The following is a 23,248-nucleotide window of genomic DNA, read 5'->3' on the forward strand; positions in this document are numbered from 1 at the left end:
CTTCACCAGGTTAGTTATAAGGGCCATTAACAAGTAACGTTAGTTGGGCCTCTGTAGCTCAGCTGGTAGAGCACGGCGCTTGTAACGCCAAGGTAGTGGGTTCGATCCCCGGGACCACCCATACACAAAAATGTATGCACGCATGACTGTAAGTCGCTTTGGATAAAAGCGTCTGCTAAATGGCATATTATTATTATTATATTATTATTAAAAGCTACCAAGCATTGAGCTAAAGCTAGTGTTGTGTCGAGTAAACGTTGATAATTATGCTGTGATACCAAGGCGAACCGCTGACGCTGTATTGTCATCATAAGGTTTATTCATAACAAAGGGTTACAGCATCGATTTACAGATACCTGCAGATACCCGGAGAATAATCGCCCCATCTCAAATCTGATTATTCTGCTTCTCCTCTGTCCTAACTGTGGTATATATTCTATGTAATCTGATATGGGTGTTCCCCTACAGACCAATCCCCTGTCTCCACACAACAGACTTCCTCTGTTCTATGGTGTGTCCCTCTAAAACTGCTCCCTCTAAAACTGAATAAACATCCTCTCAGGTTCCACTTGAAAACATTTGCAAAGTCATAATTCTTCAGATACCACACTAGCAAGAAGTAAAAATAAGAAACATGACTTGTCAGTTGAAAGTAATGCTGAGCTTACCTGTGATGTTGTACAACGATTTAAGTCAATAATTCATTTTGTGGAAATCCGTGTCAATGCGCTTTCATAGATAAACTGATTTGCAAAGTCATATTTGACTACGTTTCGGATAAGGGCTAGGTTTAGTTAATTTGTAACCATCTACAAACATACTTCACGTGTGAGCTTATTACTTCCTGTTTATAACCTGTTGCTACTGTGGTTTACTTCTGTATGTCTGCAATGCTGGGTGGGCTGATGGTGAAACGGTAAGCAAGAAAACAGATATGTGATCTGAGTTCCGTAGCGATTAGCAACGCTACTCTGACTGCCACCAAAGTGCTGCGAACTTGCTTTCAAGTCCGGGGGTTGTTGTTATTGTTGTTGGGCGGCCCACTTGTCCCAGAGTCTGTGGGCTGTGCCAGAGACTAGGGGAACGTGAGGTGTGCTCGCTCAATTCATTCATATTTTTTAAAAGGAGCTTCACATCTCAGTTAATCCATATTTATAAAGCAGACATACGTCGCTGTTCAGAGGCTGGAACAAGAGGTACATGTCCACTGTAGAACCGCAATGACGCAAAAAAATATTGTGACAATTGCCTTCGGTCATGGGACCACGCAGCTGTCATACCGCTCAGGAAGGAGACGCGTTCTGTCTCCTAGAGATGAACGTACTTTGGTGCGAAAAGTGCAAATCAATCCCAGAACAACAGCAAAGGACCTTGTGAAGATGCTGGAGGAAACAGGTACAAAAGTATCTATATCCACAGTAAAACAAGTCCTATAATCGACATAACCTGAAAGGCCGCTCAGCAAGGAAGAAGCCACTGCTCCAAAACCGCCATAAAAAAGCCAGACTACGGCTTGCAACTGCACATGGGGACAAAGATCGTACTTTTTGGAGAAATGTCCTAATTGTACGAATTGTTTTCGCTTGCCTGTTCTTTTTTTCCACATCTAGATGCGACCATACTATTCCCTTAAAGCCTGGAAGTTACATCATCGAAAGCAAAACGTAAACAATAGAGCAAACGCATCACTCGCAAATGGCACTTGAGTGCTCGAGGAATGACACACAGATGAACACACAACACACAAAGAGCATAGTTGGAAAATGACCATGTAATCACAGAGAGCATACACATTCAAACTGGCATATTGGTACTCTACATTCAAACCAATGTATTTCATATTCAATGTCTTGAGATTGTATTTTTGAGTACACTTTAATCAAATGGGAAAACAGCATATAAAACAGTTCATTCGGAACACCACTGAACTACATCACAAGACACAGGTTTCTTCTTTATTCATAAAAAAAAAAAAGTTAATTAAGAAAAAAATCGTATTTACAATGAGGTATTCTCTCCTGTGTGTAAAGGCTACTCTCCTGTGTGTAAAGGCTTCTCTCCTGTGTGTAAAGGCTTCTCTCCTGTGTGTATTCTGTTATGTGATTTCAGGGAATCTAACCGGGCAAAATTATTTCCGCACAGGGAGCAGTGGTAAGGCTTCTCTCCAGTGTGTATTCTCTTATGTTTTTGCAGACAACTTGATTGAGAAAAACTCTTTCCACAAAAGGAGCATTGATAAGGCTTCTCTCCTGTGTGCGTTCTTTTGTGTGATTTCAGGAGCCTTGAATGGGTAAAACTCTTTCCGCACAGGGCGCAAAGGAAAAGCTTCTCTCGAGGCTTTTCTCCTGTATGTGTTTTTTCATGCTCTTTCAGGTACTTTATTAAGGAAAATGTCTTTCCACACTGGGAGCAGTGGTAGGGCTTTTCTTCTGTGTGCGTCCTCTCGTGCTGTTTTAGGATCCCTTTCTTGGTAAAACTCTTTTCACACTGAGAGCAGTGGAAAGGTTTTTCTCCCGTGTGTACTATTTTATGTTCTTTCAGGAGTGCTAACCGGGTAAAAGCCTTTTCACACTGAGAGCATTGGTAAGGTTTCTCGCCTGTGTGTAGTATTTGATGTTGTTTTAGATTCTGTAACCAGGTAAAACACTGTCCACACTGGGAGCATTGGTGAGGCTTCTCTCCTGTATGTATTCTCTCATGTTTTTTTAGGTCCCCTAACTGGTTAAAGCTCTTTCCACAGTGGGAACAGTGGTGTCGTCTCGTTGGTTCGGACATCTCTGGTTCCTCTGAGTCTGGTCTCTCTCCTGCCGAAGACAGAGTGTTTATTTAAAGTGGAACTGACAGTGTTTAAACTACTTTGCAGATATGAAACAAACAGACAATCATAATATCAGTAAAAATTATCAAATTCCAGGTTAATGCTACAAAACCAACCAAGGTTATACAAAAAATAGGTTCTATTTGACTCAACAATATTTCATGAAGTACATTAAGACATTGTTGGCAGAATAGATGGATGCAGTTCAATTGATGATTAATATAATTCACCAATACATTTTTTTTTGGTAGTCCAAAAATCTACGTTGTTCGCTGCCTCCATTCAGGATGCACTGTTTCAGTTTCAATGACTCAATATTTTGGAGAAAAACAGACGAATGTAACTAAGGCTGGGAATGTCAATACAATCAGACTAGCAAGGGCAATGATCACAAGTCAGTCATAACGTGGCTAGCAAGAACGACTGTTATCCAGTTAGCATATCTCTTGCATTCGCAAATTCCCTCTGGCTATATACACTCTGATTTCAGAGCACTCTCGTCGGAGTGTGCCAGAGCGTAGAATAACTGATGAATTTACGAACGCGAAACACCCGTTGAATATGACCGGTGTCAGTAAACGTTGGCCAAAAAAGTAATAGTTAGTCACGAACGCTCTAGATAACATGTAAACAGCCAAACTAACCAGCTGTGCTAGGGCAAGTAAAAGGGTCAGAGTGAGGTGTTCTCTCGTTTGTGTCTGGAAGTAGCTAGCTAGCAAGCCAGCCAACGTTAGCCAGTTAGCTTGGCTGCTAGGTTGGGACAAGCTGCAGAAGGGCGAGTAGGCTACAATTCCCCATAGTTTATCAGTGCAATTTTGATGGCGAAATTAGCTGTAAAAGTTTGAGAGGGGTTTATCTAATGTTCCTTCGTTAGATTTGAGCTCATCTTGCTCTGGCTAGCATTAGTTGTTGACCTTGTTGTTGTTGATGTGCATAACTGAGGGAGAGAGAGCCTACCTTTTCATGGTTGTTTGATCAATAGGACTGTAAAGTTCCCAAATGTAAGTGGACTCCCGTGGTGTTGACATATCTGCAGAAATCCATTAAGGGTTATTTTGTGGCTTTTGGCGAATTGTTCTAATAATCTAATTTTGCGCTGTGGCAAATGGCTTGTTTGCATAAACAATGCTCTGTATCCAATCTTCAAGGAAAACAGATGAAAAGGGAAACGTGTTGCACTCGTGGTGGATAAACTATATATTGACAACCAAATGTTCAGAGACACAAAGACTACTCCGTGGCTATTCTAAAAGTTGTAATAGAGGAGTCGAATATTGGAGCACCTGATACTAGCAATGATAGGGATTGTAATATTAAATAACATTTATAGTAAGTATAGTATTTTATAAAAGGATAAAACGATATAACAAGAAAAGATAACAAGCAGAATAATACATCTTTAAATACAAATAATTCGAACATGTCTTTTTTGGCGGGAGGTTGTTGTTTTGGCGGATGGTTGTTGTGGTTGGTCCCGTGTTCTCTCTGGCGTCCTTTCCCCCTTGCGGCTGCTCCAGATGTGGATGCGGGTGCCTTTGCACGCTCGGCCCATTTCTTCCGCAGTCAACCATGTGGTGTGCATTTTTGTGTTTGAAAAGGTGCTTGAAAAGGTGCGGCGTTAAGTGAGTGAGAGGGGAAATGGTTGCATATCCCAGAGCCGACCGGGGGGTCTATGAGCAGGGGTAGTGAGAGAGAGCTTTCAATTTTGTGTAGATGAGGGATATACATTTTTAAATACAGTATACATCTAATCTAATTTTTCATTGTCCTATCATGATGGAAAGATCCCTAACCCTATAACCTGGACACCCACCTGAGCAACCCATACACCAAAGAGAAGTTCCCATCTCTTTTATGGACCTGCTGTGAATATGCAGCCTAAACAGAGAAATAAATGCGGTTAGAGACCTACTTGAGCAGCACCGCCCCCCTCAAGATTCTGAGCCTGCCTGGCAGGGTTGGTCCTACAAAGCCAGAGCCCCCTGATGGGAGAGCATAATATACAAGGAAATTCTCAAAGCTGCTAATGAGAACCTTGACGACTTTTTACCTAGCCAGTGGGGATTCCGGTGGGGTACGCCCACCCAGGTAGTGGCAGTGCTGGCAACCAACACTGGCTGCAGTAACCCATGGGGAGGGGGTCACACTCGGACAATCAGAGAGGGGGTTTATCATTGTGGCCCAGGTGGCACAAAATAATCAAAGGTCTGACCGCACGGGAAAATGGTTACAACAGGGGATCAGAGTGTTTGTGTCTCAGGTGAAGATGGTGGATCTGATCTCCATCACCTAGGACTTGACATAGATTAAGTAGATTAATCAAATCTCACATTGTTATCAATTTCTGCTCAATCTGCATGCTTTCTCAATCAGCTTTAACTGTATGTGCACTTGTAAATCAAGTTATTTCTCGAGTTGGGCTCTGGGATATAACAGCCATTGAGTATCTGATTTTATGGTGGATTGTGGAGGAGGGGGGTTGAGTGTGTTGGAGTATGTGCGTGTGTGCTTGTCTCAATGTCAACAAAACGAAGGAGCTGATCGTGGACTTCAGGAGACAGCAGAGAGAGCGCACCCCATCCATATCGACGGGCCACAGTGGAGAGGGTGAAAAGTTTAAAGTTCCTCTGCGTGCACATCACTGACGCCCTGAAATGGTCCACCCACACAGACAGTGTGGTGAAGAAGGCGCAACAGCACCTCTTCAAACTCAGGAGGCTGAAGAAATTCATCTTTGCCCCTAAGACCCTCACAAAATTCTACAGATGCACCATTGAGAGCATCCTGTCGGGCTGTATCACCACCTGGTACGGCAACTGCACCGCCCGCAACCGCAGGGCTCTCCAGAGGGTGGTGCGGTCTGCCCAACACCTTACCGGGGGCACACTGCCCTCCAGGACATCTACAGCACCCGGTGTCACAAGAAGGCTAAGAAGAAATCAAATACCCGAGCCACAGCCTGTTCACCCCTCTACCATCTAGAAGGTGGAGACAGTACAGGTGTATCAAAGCTGGGGCAGAGAGCCTGAAAAACAGCTTCTATCTCCAGGCCATCAGAAAGTAAACAGTCACCACTAGCCGACCTCCGCCCAGTACCCAACCTTGAACCTTAGTCACTGTTACTAGCCGGCTACCACCCAGTACTCTACCCTGCACCTTAGAGACTTATGCCCTATGTACATAGTATTTGAACACTGGTCACTTTAATAATGTTTACATACTGTTTTACCCACTTCATATGTACAGTGGGGAAAAAAAGTATTTAGTCAGCCACCAATTGTGCAAGTTCTCCCACTTAAAAAGATGAGAGAGGCCTGTAATTTTCATCATAGGTACACGTGAACTATGACAGACAAAATGAGAAAAAAAATTCCAGAAAATCACATTGTAGGATTTTTTATGAATTTATTTGCCAATTATGGTGGAAAATAAGTATTTGGTCAATAACAAAAGTTTCTCAATACTTTGTTATATACCCTTTGTTGGCAATGACACAGGTCAAATGTTTTCTGTAAGTCTTCACAAGGTTTTCACACACTGTTGCTGGTATTTTGGCCCATTCCTCCATGCAGATCTCCTCTAGAGCAGTGATGTTTTGGGGCTGTTGCTGGGCAACACGGACTTTCAACTCCCTCCAAAGATTTTCTATGGGGTTGAGATCTGAAGACTGGCTAGGCCACTCCAGGACCTTGAAATGCTTCTTACGAAGCCACTCCTTCGTTGCCCGGGCGGCGTGTTTGGGATCATTGTCATGCTGAAAGACCCAGCCATGTTTCATCTTCAATGCCCTTGCTGATGGAAGGAGGTTTTCACTCAAAATCTCACGATACATGGCCCCATTCATTCTTTCCTTTACACGGATCAGTCGTCCTGGTCCCTTTGCAGAAAAACAGCCCCAAAGCATGATGTTTCCACCCCCATGCTTCACAGTAGGTATGGTGTTCTTTGGATGCAACTCAGCATTCTTTGTCCTCCAAACACGACAAGTTGAGTTTTTACCAAAAAGTTATATTTTGGTTTCATCTGACCATATGACATTCTCCCAATCCTCTTCTGGATCATCCAAATGCACTCTAGCAAACTTCAGACGGGCCTGGACATGTACTGGCTTAAGCAGGGGGACACGTCTGGGTCTGCAGGATTTGAGTCCCTGGCGGCGTAGTGTGTTACTGATAGTAGGCTTTGTTACTTTGGTCCCAGCTCTCTGCAGGTCATTCACTAGGTTTCCCCGTGTGGTTCTGGGATTTTTGCTCACCGTTCTTGTGATCATTTTGACCCCACGGGGTGAGATATTGCGTGGAGCCCCAGATCGAGGGAGATTATCAGTGGTCTTGTATGTCTTCCATTTCCTAATAATTGCTCCCACAGTTGATTTCTTCAAACCAAGCTGCTTACCTATTGCAGATTCAGTCTTCCCAGCCTGGTGCAGGTCTATAATTTTGTTTCTGGTGTCCTTTGACAGCTCTTTGGTCTTGGCCATAGTTGAGTTTGGAGTGTGACTGTTTGAGGTTGTGGACAGGTGTCTTTTATACTGATAACAAGTTCAAACAGGTGCCATTAATACAGGTAACGAGTGGAGGACAGAGGAGCCTCTTAAAGAAGAAGTTACAGGTCTGTGAGAGCCAGAAATCTTGCTTGTTTGTAGGTGACCAAATACTTATTTTCCACCATAATTTGCAAATAAATTCATTAAAAATCATACAATGTGATTTTCTGGATTTTTTTTCCTCAATTTGTCTGTCATAGTTGACGTGTACCTATGATGAAAATTACAGGCCTCTCTCATCTTTTTAAGTGGGAGAAGTTGCACAATTGGTGGCTGACTAAATACTTTTTTTCCCCACTGTATATACTGTATTCTAGTTATTGCTCATCCTATATAACTAATGCTGTACCCACCTTTTTTATTAATATACTGTCCATACACACCATTATATATTTATATTCCAGACTTTGACATTGCTCGTTCTGATATTTCTTAATTTCCTTCTTTAAATGTTTTGGATTTGTATGTATTGTTTTGTATTGCTAAGTATTACTGCACTGTTGGAGCTAGAAACACAAGCATTTCGCTGCACCTGCGATAACATCTGCAAATATGTGTACGCGATCAATAACATTTGATGTGAAGTGTAGAATGCCCGTTTAAAGCCACACAGTTCAACAACAGCAGAGTTTGTGCCCCTGTTTTAATGACAGTACTCACTGGTGTTAATCAGATCCCCAGTCTTCTCTTCTTCCTCCTCCTCCTCCTCTAACGTGACAGTAATCTCCCCGTCCTTCACTCCAAAATCGTCTTCCTCAGTCATCTCCCCCTCCTCCTCCTTCACTCCAAAAACTGCATCCTCCTCTTCCTCCCCGTCTTCTTTCACAGTAACATCCTCCTCCTCTTTCACTCTGAAAGCACCTTCCTCTTCTTTCACCGTAACTTCTTTCTCTTCTAATTTCAATGTAACAGCTTCATCATCTACTTCTTGTTTAACTGTAACAGCCTCCTCTTCCTTCTCCTCTTTCACGAGAGTTTCTTTCTCCGTCCAGCAGACCTCCTCTTCTTTAGCAGGAGGGGGGTAGCTCTGTGAACTCATGGTCGAGGACGTTAGCTAGCTAGTTAGCACTAGCTTAGTGCTACTGCTAATTTAACAAGCCAGCTAGCTGACTAACAAAAACAACGTAAATATGTTATTAAAAGGGGTAGCTAGTAGATACGACAGAAGTGTGTTTAAAACACAGTGGCTAATAATCACCGAAAGAGTCTAAAGAGCTCCAATGTTTCGGCTACGTTGGCTAGCAAGCTCACGAAATGGCCGACTAGAGCAGCTTCTTCTTCCTCTTCTTTGGTATTTTGGCGGTCCGCAAACAAATGTTTACCGGTGCATGCCGCCACCTACTGCATGGCTGTGTATCAGCCTACTCTGCAGTATGAATTCATTACACTTTGTAATTCACTACACCCAATAAAACCTCATCACTATTCCACTACTTTGGACCTATCTGATCCTACACCAGGCCAGCAGCCTGGGAGGACGTGACACTATCGTTCGAAACACCTTGTAACTCTTCTGCAGTAAAATCTCATACACACAAGTACTTCTCTGCAGCATCTATACCTCTGTGATTTACGTTCCATTCCTGCGGTACAGTTCTATGCCGCGTTCAAAACAACTGGGAAATCTGAGAAAAGAAACGAGCTCCGACTGGGAAAAATTGATTTGAACGGTCATCCAACTCAGAATTCCAACTCGGGAACTTGTTTTGAACGCAGCACTAGATAAATAAACGTCCCCCACATCAAAGTAGAAACATGCCAATAACTGATGATATATGAAAACGAATTATTTAAACATTAACCTTGATTCATATTTGTTCATATTTTTATTAAAATGTGGGTTTTAAAACATGTTCCAAGGTGAAATAAATGCCCCCAATGTGAATCACTGTATATGGAATTCATATTGGCTTATAGAGAAAAAACGATTCTTGGTGCCGCAGTAAAAGTATTGTAGTGAATACTCAGTAAGGTCTGTAGAATGTATATATTGTGTCATTTCATGGGGCTCGGAGTGTTGCTGGCATTTTACTCTGGTCAAACAACTTAAAATGGGGGGCCTGGACACCAAATGGTACAAATATAGCACTTTACGGGAAAAATGATTATTTGTGCCGATGTAAAAGTGGGGTGGGGAGTACTTCTCTGCTGGGCACGCAATATCAAGTACACCTATATTTAGTGTTGGACTAAGAACTAATGGGTCACGTATACTTTGTAAAAATGACTAATTAGGGCGAAAATGATGGAAAATGTGCACAATTATCAATATATTTTATACTAGTTGTCATACAAAGAATAATTAAAAGCATTTCTATGAAATATTGTCATTTATTTTTCAACCCTAAATGGTGGACAACGTTTCATTTATTGCACCATACACCATTTTCTGTACATTGTGTGGCAGTAAAGGGGGGGGGGGGGGGGGACTAGTTTACTTAGGAACTAGTTTCCAAATCCACTAAGTTTACACCCAAAGGAGCGTCGCTGCTCATTTGGCGGCCCTTACAGAGTATGATGGCCCTTAAAACTGTGTATGGTGCAATAGCTACAGTGCATTCGGAAAGTATTCAGACCACTTCCCTTTTTCCACATTTTGTTACGTTACATCCTTATTCTAAAATGGAGTAAATAAAACATTTTCCTCATCAATCTACACACAATACCCCATAATGACAAAGCAAAAACAGTTTTTTAGACATTTTAACAAATGTATAAAAATTAAAAACTGAAATACCTTATTTATAGAAGTATTCAGACCCTTTGCTATGAGACTCCACATTGAGCTCAGGTGCATCGTGTTTCCATTGATCATCCTTGAGATGTTTCTACAACTTCATTGGAGTCCACCTGTGGTAAATTCAATTGATTGGACATTATTTGGAAAGAAGGCACACACCTGTTTATATAAGGTCCCACAGTTGACAGTGCATGTCAGAGCAAAAACCAAGCCATGAGGTCGAAGGAATTGTCCGTAGAGCTCTGAGACAGGATTGTGGCGAGGCACATATCTGGGGAAGGGTACCAAAACACGTCTGCAGCATCGAAGGTCCCCAAGAACACAGTGGCCTCCTTCATTCTTAAATGGAAATAGTTTGGAACCACCAAGACTCTTCCTAGAGCTGTCTGCCTGGCCAAACTGAGCAATTCGGGGAGAAGGGCCTTGGTCAGGGAGGTGACCAAGAACCCGATGGTCACTCTGACAGAGCTCCAGAGTTCCTCTGTGGAGATGGAAGAACCTTCCAGAAGGACAACCATCTTCCAGAGGAAACCTGGTAGCATCATGCTGTGGGGATGTTTTTCAGCGGCAGGGACTGGGAGACTAGTCAGGATCGAGGGAAAGATGAACGGAGCAAAGTACAGAGAGATCCTTGATGAAAACCTGCTCCAGAATGTTCAGACTGGGGTGAAGGTTCACCTTCCAACAGGACAACGACCCTAAGCACACAGCCAAGACAACGCAGGAGTGGCTTCCGGACAAGTCTCTGAATGTCCTTGAGTAGCCCAGCCAGAGCCCAGACTTGAACCCGATCTAACATCTCTGGAGAGACCTGAAAATAGCTGTTCAGCGACGCTGCCCATCCAACCTGACAGCGCTTGAGAGGATCTGCGGAGAAAAGGGGAGAAACTCCCCAAATACAGGTGTGCCAAGTTTGTAGTGTCATAACCAACAAGACTCGAGGCTCTAATCGCTGCCAAAGGTGCTTCAACAAAGCACTGAGTAAAGGGTCTGAATACTTATGTAAATGTGATATTTCCGTTTTTTATTTTTTAATACATTTGCTAACATTTCTAAAAACCTATTTTTGTTTTGTCATTATGGGGTATTGTGTGTAGATTGATGAGGGAAAAAAAACAATGTAATCAATTTTAGAAAAAGGCTGTAATGTAAGAAAATGTAGAAAAAGTCAAAGGGTCTGAATACATCACGAATGCACTGTATGTCCGATATAAAATATTTCCGCAAAATTGAGCAGCGACACATTTTTGACACTAGCCTCTAAATTGAAGCACAACATCAAGAGACTTGACTACTGTAATGCCGCTGACAGGAATCGCAGTAAGGCTCCTGTCTAAACTACAGATAATCCACAATGCAGCTGACAGAATAATCTCACAAACTACAAAACCCACATCACCCCTGTTTCATTCAGCCTCTATTGGTTTACTGTTTAGGGTCAAATGTAAGATTGTGCTGCTCACCACTTAAGGTTCTCCAGAGTGATGCACCTACATACAGTTGAAGTCGGAAGTTTACATACACTTAGGTTGGAGTCATTAAAACTCGATTTTTCAAACACTCCACACATTTCTTGTTAACAAACTATAGTTTTGGCAAGTCGGTTAGGACATCTTCTTTGTGCATGACACAAGTGATTTTTCCAACAATTGTTGACAGATTATTTCACTTATAATTCACTGTATCACAATTCCAGTGGATCAGAAGATTACATACACTAAGTTGACTGTGCCTTTAAACAGCTTGGAAAATTCCAGAAAATGGTGTCATGGCTTTAGAAGCTTCTGATAGGCTAATTGACATCATTTGAGTCAATTGGATGTGTACCTTTGGATGTATTTCAAGGCCTACCTTCAAACTCAGTTCCTCTTTGCTTGACATCATGGGAAAATCCAAAGAAATCAGCCAAGACCTCAGAAAAAACATTGTAGACCTCCACAAGTCTGATTCATCCTTGGGAGCAATTTCCAAACGCCTGAAGGTACCACGTTCATCTGTACAAACAATAGTACGCAAGTATAAACACCATGGGACCACGCAGCTGTCATACCGCTCAGGAAGGAGATGCGTTCTGTCTCCTAGAGATGAACGTACTTTGGTGCGAAAAGTGCAAATCAATCCCAGAACAACAGCAAAGGACCTTGTGAAGATGCTGGAGGAAACAGGTACAAAAGTATCTATATCCACAGTAAAACAAGTCCTATATTGACATAACCTGAAAGGCCGCTCAGCAAGGAAGAAGCCACTGCTCCAAAACCGCCATAAAAAAGCCAGACTACGGCTTGCAACTGCACATGGGGACAAAGATCGTACTTTTTGGAGAAATGTCCTAATTGTACAAATTTTTTTCGCTTGCCTGTTCTTTTTTTCCACATCTAGATGCGACCATACTATTCCCTTAAAGCCTGGAAGTTACATCATCGAAAGCAAAACGTAAACAATAGAGCAAATGCATCACTCGCAAATGGCTCGAGTGCTCGAGGAATGACACACAGATGAACACACAACACACAAAGAGCATAGTTGGAAAATGACCATGTAATCACAGAGAGCATACACATTCAAACTGGCATATTGGTACTCTACATTCAAACCAATGTATTTCATATTCAATGTCTTGAGATTGTATTTTTGAGTACACTTTAATCAAATGGGAAAACAGCATAAAACAGTTCATTCGGAACACCACTGAACTACATCATAAGACACAGGTTTCTTCTTTATTAATATATAAAAAAAAAGTTAATTAAGAAAAAAATCGTATTTACAATGAGGTCTTCTCTCCTGTGTGTAAAGGCTACTCTCCTGTGTGTAAAGGCTTCTCTCCTGTGTGTAAAGGCTTCTCTCCTGTGTGTAAAGGCTTCTCTCCTGTGTGTAAAGGCTTCTCTCCTGTGTGTAAAGGCTTCTCTCCTGTGTGTAAAGGCTTCTCTCCTGTGTGTATTCTGTTATGTGATTTCAGGTAATCTAACCGGTTAAAATTCTTTCCGCACACGGAGCAGTGGTAAGGCTTCTCTCCAGTGTGTATTCTCTTATGTTTTTTCAGACAACTTGATTGAGAAAAACTCTTTCCACAAAAGGAGCATTGATAAGGCTTCTCTCCTGTGTGCGTTCTTTTGTGTGATTTCAGGTGGGTTGACTGGGTAAAACTCTTTCCGCACAGGGAGCAAAGAAAAAGCTTCTTTCCAGGCTTTTCTCCTGTATGTGTTTTTTCATGCTCTTTCAGGTACTTTGTTAAGGAAAATGTCTTTCCACACTGGGAGCAGTGGTAGGGCTTTTCTTCTGTGTGCGTCCTCTCATGCTGTTTTAGGATCCCTTTCTTGGTAAAACTCTTTTCACACTGAGAGCAGTGGAAAGGTTTTTCTCCCGTGTGTACTATTTTATGTTCTTTCAGGTGTGCTAACCGGGTAAAAGCCTTTTCACACTGAGAGCATTGGTAAGGTTTCTCGCCTGTGTGTATTATTTGATGTTGTTTTAGATTCTGTAACCAGGTAAAACACTGTCCACACTGGGAGCATTGGTGAGGCTTCTCTCCTGTATGTATTCTCTCGTGTTTTTTTAGGTCCCCTAACTGGTTAAAGCTCTTTCCACAGTGGGAACAGTGGTGTCGTCTCGTTGGTTCGGACATCTCTGGCTCTGGTTCCTCTGAGTCTGGTCTCTCTCCTGCCAAAGACAGAGTGTTTATTTAAAGTTGAACTGACAGTGTTTAAACTACTTTGCAGATATGAAACAAACAGACAATCATAATATCAGTAAAAATGATCAAATTCCCAGTTAATGCTACAAAACCAACCAAGGTTATACAAAAAATAGGTTATATTTGACTCAACAATATTTCATGACGTACATTAAGACATTGTTGGCAGAATAGATGGATGCAGTTCAATGGATGATTAATATAATTCACCAATACATTTTTTTGGTAGTCCAAAAAACATATTGCTCTCAGGTTGTAAATTACAGCTGGCCTGGTACGTTGTTCGCTGCCTCCATTCAGGATGCACTGTTTCAGTTTCAATGACTCAATATTTTGGACAAAAACAGACGAATGTAACTAAGGCTGGGAATGTCAATACAATCAGACTAGCAAGGGCAATGATCACAAGTCAGTCATAACGTGGCTAGCAAGAACGACTGTTATCCAGTTAGCATATCTCTTGCATTCGCAAATTCACTCTGGCTATATACACTCCGATTTCAGAGCACTCTCGTCGGAGTGTGCCAGAGCGTAGAATAACTGATGAATTTACGAACGCGAAACACCCGTTGAATATGACCAGTGTCAGTAAACATTGGCCAAAAAAGTAATAGATAGTCACGAACGCTCTAGATAACATGTAAACAGCCAAACTAACCAGCTCTGCTAGGGCAAGTAAAAGGGTCAGAGTGAGGTGTTCTCTCGTTTGTGTCTGGAAGTAGCTAGCTAGCAAGCCAGCCAACTTCTTGGGCCGACTCTTTTCTCCGTGTATATCAATGATGTCGCTCTTGCTGCTGGTGACTCTCAGATCCACCTCTACGCAGACGACACCATTTTGTATACATCTGGCCCTTCATTGGACACTGTGTTAACAAACCTCCAAACGAGCTTAAATGCCATACAACACTCCTTCAGTAGCCTCCAACTGCTCTTAAACACTAGTAAAACTAAATGCATGCTCTTCAATCAAACGCTGCTGGCACCCGCCCACCCGACTAGAATCACTACTCTCGACGGGTCTGACCTAGAGTATGTGGACAACTACAAATACCTAGGTGTCTGGTTAGACTTTAAACTCTCCTTCCAGACTCACATTAAGAATCTCCAATCCAAAGTTAAATCTAGAATCGGCTTCCTATTTCGCAACAAAGCCTCCTTCACTCATGCTGCCAAACATGCCCTCGTAAAACTGACTATCCTACCGATCCTTGACTTCGGCGATGTCATTTACAAAATAGCCTCCAACACTCTACTCAGCAAATTGGATGTAGTCTATCACAGTGCCATCCGTTTTGTCTCCAAAGCCCCATACACTACCCACCACAGTGACCTGTACGCTCTTGTTGGCTGGTCCTCACTACATGTTCGTCGTCAAACCCACTGGCTCCAGGCCATCTATAAATCACTGCTAGGCAAATCCCCGCCTTATCTTAGCTCATTGGTCACCATAGCAGCACCCACCCGTAGTCTGCGCTCCAGCAGGTATATCTCACTGGTCATCCCCAAAGCCAACACATCCTTTGGCCGCCATTCCTTCCAGTTCTCTGCTGCCAATGACTGGAACGAATTGCAAAAATCTCTGAAGCTGGAGACTCTTATCTCCCTCACTAACTTTAAGCATCAGTTGTCAGAGCACCTTACCAATCACTGCACCTGTACACAGCCCATCTGAAATTAGCCCACCCAACTACCTCATTTCTATATTGTTATTTATTTTGCTCTTTTGCACCCCAGTATTTCTATTTGCACATAATCTCTTGCACATCTAGCATTCCAGTGTTAATACTAATTGTAATTATTTTGCACTATAGCCTATTTATTGCCTTACCTCCATAACTTGCTACATTTGCACACACTGTATATATATTTTCTGTTGTATATTTTCACTTTATGTTTTTTTACCCCATATGTACCTCTGTGTTGTTGTTTTTATCGCACTGCTTTGCTTTATCTTGGCCAGGTCGCAGTTGTAAATGAGAACTTGTTCTCAACTGGCTTACCTGGTTAAATAAAGGTGGGGGGAAAAAATACAATAAAATATCAGTCTATTATTTTAATGGTAGGTTTATTTGAACAGTGAGAGACAGAATAACAACAAAAAAATCCAGAAAAACGCATGTCAAAAATGTTATAAATTGATTTGCATTTTAATTGAGGGAAATAAGTATTTGACCCCCTCTCAATCAGAAAGATTTCTGGCTCCCAGGTGATCGACCAAAGAGCTCTCCAAGGATGTCAGGGACAAGATTGTAGACCTACACAAGGCTGGAATGGGCTACAAGACCATTGCCAAGCAGCTTGGTGAGAAGGTGACAACAGTTGGTGCGATTATTCGCAAATGGAAGAAACACAAAATAACTGTCAATCTCCCTCGGCCTGGGGCTCCATGCAAGATCTCACCTTGTGGAGTTGCAATGATCATGAGAACAGTGAGGAATCAGCCCAGAACTACACGGAGGATCTTGTCAATGATCTCAAGGCAGCTGGGACCATAGTCACCAAGAAAATAATTGGTAACACACTACGCCGTGAAGGTCTGAAATCCTGCAGCGCCCGCAAGGTCCCCCTGCTCAAGAAAGCACATATACAGGGCCGTCTGAAGTTTGCCAATGAACATCTGAATGATTAAAAGGAGAACTGGGTGAAAGTGTTGTGGTCAGATGAGACCAAAATAGAGCTCTTTGGCTTCAACTCAACTCGCCGTGTTTGGAGGAGGAGGAATGCTGCCTATGACCCCAAGAACACCATCCCCACCGTCAAACATGGAGGTGGAAACATTATGCTTTGGGGGTGTTTTTCTGCTAAGGGGACTGGACAACTTCACCGCATCAAAAGGACGATGGACTGGCCATGTACCGTCAAATCTTGGGTGAGAACCTCCTTCCCTCAGCCAGGGCATTGAAAATGGGTCGTGGATGGGTATTCCAGCATGACAATGACCCAAAACACACGGACAAGGAAACAAAGGAGTGGCTCAAGAAGAAGCACATTAAGGTCCTGGAGTGGCCTAGCCAGTCTCCAGACCTTAATCCCATAGAAAATCTGTGGAGGGAGCTGAAGGTTCGAGTGGCCAAACGTCAGCCTCGAAACCTTAATGACTTGGAGAAAATCTGCAAAGAGGAGTGGAACAAAATCCCTCCTGAGATGTGTGCAAACCTGGTGGCCAACTACAAGAAACGTCTGACCTCTGTGATTGCCAACAAGGGTTTTGCCACCAAGTACTAAATCATGTTTTGCAGAGGGGTCAAATACTTATTTCCCTCATTAAAATGCAAATCAATTTATAACATTTTTGACATGCATTTTTCTGGATTTTCTTGTTGTTATTCTGTCTCTCACTGTTCAAATAAACCTACCATTAAAATTATAGACTGATCATGTCTTTGTCAGTGGGCAAACGTACAAAATCAGCAAGGGAACAAATACTTTTTTCCCCTCACTGTATATGATTCTTAAAAATTTTGGGAAAACCATTGATTCACTGAAGTAATGATATAAAATCAGCATTTTTTTTTTTTTATCTGTGCAGGCTGTATCTGATTGTATTTGAGAGGTGGTTTAAACAACCCTGGTCTGGCTGATGCTTCCAGGTGACTCCAATGCCAACCTGCCGTGGCATAGTGTTGGATAGCGGTCTAAGCCGCTGTCTCCGGTTAACATACACCCCTTCAGCACGGGTTACATACAGGAATAAACTAAACACAACTCATGTTTATTTCCATATAAGTAACTAAAAATACATTATTACCTTGATGAGAGGATATATTACATATTTCTACCTTTGTGTACCTATTCAGGCTACATCCCCATGTAGATAATGACATTCATTTCCATCATTATGCATTTCTGTGTGGTACAGATCAGGGTCCCACGATGTCATTATGGCTGCGTTTACACTGGCAGTCCAATTCTGATGTTTTTCCCACTAATTGGCCTTTTGACCAATCACATCTTTTGTCCACTTCACATCAGATCTTGGTCGTGTTCCAGACTGACTAGGTAAGGCGCCTGCCCAGTTAACCCTCCCTCACACGCTGCCTGCCTCGCCTGGGACAACTTTAGAGATCTGTTTTTCTACAGTCAAAACACTACAATAGACAAAAGGCTGTTGACAACCGAAGCAACCATTAATGTAGTTTTTTAACATAGCAGTCAACCTATTTCCTGCAGTCCCAAAATGATTAAACATTTTGTTTCATGTAATAAAGTTTATTTTTTATTTATACTTCAAATTGAACACACTTTGTTAACAACATAATGTCATTAAAATAAGTTGACTCACCCACATAAGAATACCTGGACGTTTGGGCTAACGGCTAGGCTAATGGCTAGGCTAACGGCTAGGCTAATGGCTAGGCTCATGTGGGTTCTAGCACCTGAGCACATGGCACTTGGTAATAGCCTGCAATTCACACCTCCCATGTAGATGGAAATAATTAGCATAACTATCAGTGCTCGGCCACTCTTTCCTCGTTCATTGGGCAGTGTTGCTGCATGAGCTAGACGGTGGAGACCAACTACAGCACCGCGCAATTCCATTTTGCCAGACTCAGGCGGTAACTCTACTGCAGTCAGCATCTTCATTTTTCTTGACCGCTGGGACACTTTTTTGGGGCGATGAACCCAGCGTGAACCGTCAGAGTTCGCCCATTGGTTGTTGCGTCACCGTCAGAGGACCTCCAGTGGTTGTGGCGTCGCCGTCAGAGGCCGTCCACAGGGGCGGTGTGTTCATTAGGGCGATATGGGCGACGCACTGCCAAACGGGAAAAGGAAGGGATTTTTTTTCTAATCAATTATATCACGGCAACAGTAGTTATCAGTGTTGTAATCTAGACGTCTGATCTGCCACAGTGCCACTAAATGTCCAATCAGGCTAAAGTCGTGCTTCAAATGCCCCCCCCCCCCCTTTTGGGGCGATTACAGTCAGGTTGAAAATCGCCCAGAAGTCTGTCATAGACTCCCATGTAAAATCTATTTTTTTCAAATATCAGAGCTTTCAATACAATCTCTATGGGTTTCTGAGGGCTTGCACTTACGCGCTTTCGTCATACGTAACATAACCATGAACGTAACTAAGAAAAGAGCGGGTAGCAGCGTCTCTGTTGCGACCTGCAGTGTGTGTGACGTTTGGTGTGGTGTTATCTTATGTTTTTAATCTTATGTTTTTAATTTGTACACTTAGTGGCGTTATTTTATGTTTTTAATTTGTACACTTAGTTTACAAACATTCTGCCAACCATGGATTTCCAGTGGTGGGGTGTTGGACTGATCTTGTTGATCGTGTACATACCCGCTACGAACGGACTAAATAATGAAAACGCTGCTGGCAGCGGAATCCAATACAGCAGGGAGTTTTTACTACAATGCAACTCAAATACCAACGCGATGGATATCCCAATGGCCCATCTAATACCTGATTGTCTGCGAGTGGATTACAAACCCAAATGCAAACGTGGAAAACGCGGGGGAATCAGACAACGACTTTAAAAAAATTAAGAACAAACTTCCCTTACCCACCACCTTGCTGATTAATGCCCAGTCACTGAGGGGGAAAGCGGATGAGTTGTCAGCGAATCTGCGCTTCCAACACGAATATCGGGAGGCCTGTTTGCTGGCATTTACTGAGACTTGGCTGGATGACAGAGTCCCGGACAGAGAAGTGGAGCCGGCCGGCTTCACCCTGGTCAGAGCGGACCGCGATCTGACAGTCACAGGGAAACTTCACGGCGGGGGCGTCTGTCAGGGACCAGTGGTGTAAATCGATCCTGGTAAGAGAGCGACTCTGTACCCCCGACATTGAACTGCTTTCTGTGTCACTGCGACCTTACTATCTGCCCCGTGAGTTCCCCCAATTGTTTGTTACCGTTGTGTACATTCAACCAAAAGCTAATATAACAAAGGCATCAGAGATTATTTATAATCTGTCACAGAAACTGGAATCCATCTCCCCCGACGCACCCAAATTTATTTTAGGGGATTTTAACAACTGTACCTTGCACAAAGTCTTGCGCACATACCATCAGTATGTGAAATGTCACACTAGGAAAAATAGGACTCTTGATTTGTGCTATGGGACAATACCAAAGGCGTTCTCTGCCACCACCAGTTTGAGTTAGCTTTGCGAGGCAAAGATGAAACTGAGGGCTCCACCAACCCTGGTAAGCCAACACTTTTGAGATCAGTCAATAAATGCTTCTGGTATTGACTTATATGCTGCCCCTGTCTTCATGTTGTTGCTGGACATATCTTTTTTAAAATGTGTGTAGGTCACCTAAATCATCAGAAAAATTGCCCCCCCTGAGAATTTTTTCAGGAGCCGCCACTGGCCGTCCATTGGTTGTTGCGTTGATAACAAAAATATACTTTTTTCAAACTCAAGGGCCTAGATTCGATCAGATTAGCCTTAACCCATGATAACCACAAACTGCACAGCAGATCATTCTTTTTTTTCTAATTCACACAAACTCATTCCTTGGAGATCCGATTGTCTGCAGGTTTTCATTGGGTTGTGGGATCAAAATGCACCGCTGCCCTTGAAATACGTCACTCACTATTGCTTTTGAGATTGTTCTGCCTTCCCAATTAAAACTAGTTAGAAAATATGTTGTATGTTTTTGGATGATGTACCACGATGCCTTGCTGACAAAATGACCGAGCGGCACAGATTACTGTTCGATTTGAGAAGGGCACTCTTCCCTCCCCGCTTTCGCCCGATGACATGACTGGCCTTTGTCCGGTCCCCCATGGATCAGAATAATCAAATCCGCTCATTGCTTCAAGCCACACCCCGGCACACCCACCAAACATACATCAAAGCCTGTTCAAGAACATACAATAACGTTTTTGGGGAAATGTGTCGTTCAGTACAAACCGTTCCCCAACGTAACAAACGTTAAAGCGAACTAAACGCACCCCTAGTCTAGTCGATGTGGGAGGTGTAACTGCTTTGGAGCTGACAAATCCAAAAGCAGCTCCGAGTGTTATAGAGTAGTACAGTATGAGTCATAATACCCATTAATCCTAGCGGTCAAACAAGGAAATGGTTCCACCATTCATTTTTCCCATAGAGGATTTTAGAAACACTAAGGCTTCCCTGGCGTGATGTTTTGATAACCGTGTAAATCTCTCTAGGACAAGGTGGCTTTTATCAATATATTCGCCAGTATTTACCCCCCCCAAAAAAATGAAACGCTAATTAGCTGCTAATGTGGCTATCATAAAGAACTACAAATGTCATGATGATCTGATCTGGAGGAGACTGCCGAATCGAGGCAAAAGTAAGAATCTCTGGATTAACTAGGTAATCACGGGGCCCCGTGTAGCTCAGTTGGTAGAGCATGGCGCTTGCAACGCCAGGGTTGCGGGTTTGATTCAAAACAAAAAAACATGTATGCAGTCACTAACTGTAAGTCGCTCTGGATAAGTGTCTGCTAAATGACTAAAATGTAACATGTAATAATAATAATAATAATAATATGCCATTTAGCAGACGCTTTTATCCAAAGCGACTTACAGTCATGCGTGCATACATTTTTTGTGTGTATGGGTGGTCCCGGGGATCGAACCCACTACCTTGGCGTTACAAGCGCCGTGCTCTACCAGCTGAGCTACAGAGGACCACGTATAAATGTAATGTTAGCTAGATTTAGTAACGAATAAACTGCCTAAATGTCTTTAAATTGACAATTCTGTGAACTGTCACGTCCAAGTTTTAAATTGACACAATACCTGTTAGCAAAGGTGCCAGCAAGAGACGACCCTCACAAAAAAATATTATAATTTTGAAACTGCATTAAAAGTGCAGTTATTCTGTACTGTACCTGCAGTTACACTGCAAAAATTACTGCATAAAAAAAAACGTATTTGGACGCAGTATTTGCAGCATACTGCAGTTATACTGCAAACTTTCTTCAAGTGGACGTGCAGAAGCTTGCAGGGATTTGTAGTCTTGCATGATGTTAATTAGCATTTTCGAATCTGAGAGTAAATAGAGCTGAATATATTGATAAAAGTCACCTTGTCCAAGATACATTTACACGGTTATCAAAACGTCACGCCAGGGTAAGCCTACACAACACACAGCCCTTATTTTAAGTGTTTCTAAAATTCCCCATGGGAAAAATGTATGGTGGAAAAACGATTGGAACAATTTCCGTGTTTGACGCTAGGTTTTATGGGTATTATGACACCGCCACTGTGGGACTCTATACCTATTGTGGACATTGCCATTGGATGCACTGAGTCTCATTAGTAGAAATTCCATTCAGCCATGTTATTGAAAACTGAAATGTGTGTTTTAATTTACACGTCGTTTTTGGCTGATATCTTGTTTAATGATTTTTTGTAAACAAACACTGTAGTTTGAAAACCTGCTTAAAACTATTATTTTCATCTTACGGGTCCTTGTATTCATGGCTTTTTTTATGGAATTTGACAGTGTTTACATACCGGTGTCTCCAGCACACAACCTTTAGTGGTTTATCAAAACGAGTGTCATGGCGGCCATTTTGTTGTTGTTCGAATTCCGCATTGCCACACATCAGTTCAACAACTGGCAGTTTGTGCTCCTGTTTTTAAGATAGTACTCACTGGTGTTAATCAGCTCTCCAGTCTCATCCTCTTCTTCCTCGTTCAATGTGACAGTAATCTCTTCCTCATCCTCCGCTTTCACTCTGAAAGCTTCTTCATCGCCTTTCACTGTGACATCTTCCTCTTCCTCCTCTTCTTTCACGACAACATTAAGCCACAGACCCTGTTTCTCAGTCCAGCAGACCTCTTCTTTTTTAGCAGGGGGGGAGTAGTTTAGTGAGCTCATGGTCCTGGATGTTATTAAGCTAGCTAGATAGTTAGCATAAGCGACTAGCCTAGTGCTAATTTAACCAGTCAGCTGACTGACAACGTAAATATGAAGGGAGGGGGAAATGGGTAACTAGTAGATACGACAGACGTGTGTTTAAAACACAGTCATTAATATACACCGAAAACGTATAAAAAGCTCAAATGTTTCGGCTATGTTGGCTAGCAAGCTACCTAGGTGGCTGATTAACTGTTGTTGTTGAATAAGTGTCCCGTCCACTAGCTTACACGTCACGTCACACTCTGGCAGTATCGCCTGTAAAAATCATATCGCCATCTGCTGACTGGAGTGGGTAATGCAGTTTAAGGAAATATGTATTTTCTTTTCAGGAAAATGTTTGTCATTTATTTCATTTTCGTTTACACAGGCAGCCCAATTCTGCAAATAGTGTAGATGTATATAATGAACAGACTAGGTCTATACTGCTCCTACATGGTGTAACAATACATAATATAGACGTATATAATGAACTTCCACTAACCGCGTTCCACATTCTATTCAGATAAAAATGTATTCCATTAATCAAATATTTTTTTTTACAAATCAGCACACGTTGTTGACATGGTGAAATGATACTGATGGAAACATTCATG

General features: G+C 42.4%; 1 protein-coding gene across 5 annotated transcripts; it reads right to left on the reverse strand.

The window, feature by feature from the left end:
* Positions 1-1,751: 1,751 nt before the first annotated feature.
* Positions 1,752-22,899, reverse strand: LOC311120564 (uncharacterized protein). 5 transcript variants are annotated; one of them, XM_084195154.1, is made up of 3 exons: positions 8,025-8,651; positions 3,776-3,848; positions 1,752-2,804 (listed from the first exon to the last, which is right to left on the reverse strand). In XM_084195154.1, the coding sequence occupies exons 1-3, from the start codon at positions 8,401-8,403 to the stop codon at positions 2,723-2,725; spliced, it is 534 nt and encodes a 177-aa protein (XP_084051280.1). In that variant the 5' UTR covers positions 8,404-8,651; the 3' UTR covers positions 1,752-2,722. The 5 variants fall into 5 exon arrangements, 4 of the variants coding, with proteins under 4 accessions (XP_084051280.1, XP_084051279.1, XP_084051277.1 ...); XR_014612170.1 differs by lacking the exons at positions 1,752-2,804; positions 3,776-3,848; positions 8,025-8,651 and adding exons at positions 12,623-13,764; positions 15,712-15,798; positions 22,388-22,899; XM_084195153.1 differs by lacking the exons at positions 3,776-3,848; positions 8,025-8,651 and adding an exon at positions 22,388-22,856.
* Positions 22,900-23,248: the final 349 nt, after the last annotated feature.

The sequence above is a fragment of the Coregonus lavaretus genome (genome assembly GCF_964263955.1).
Source record: "Coregonus lavaretus genome assembly, contig: HAP1_SCAFFOLD_47, whole genome shotgun sequence".
Lineage (NCBI taxonomy): Eukaryota > Metazoa > Chordata > Actinopteri > Salmoniformes > Salmonidae > Coregonus > Coregonus lavaretus.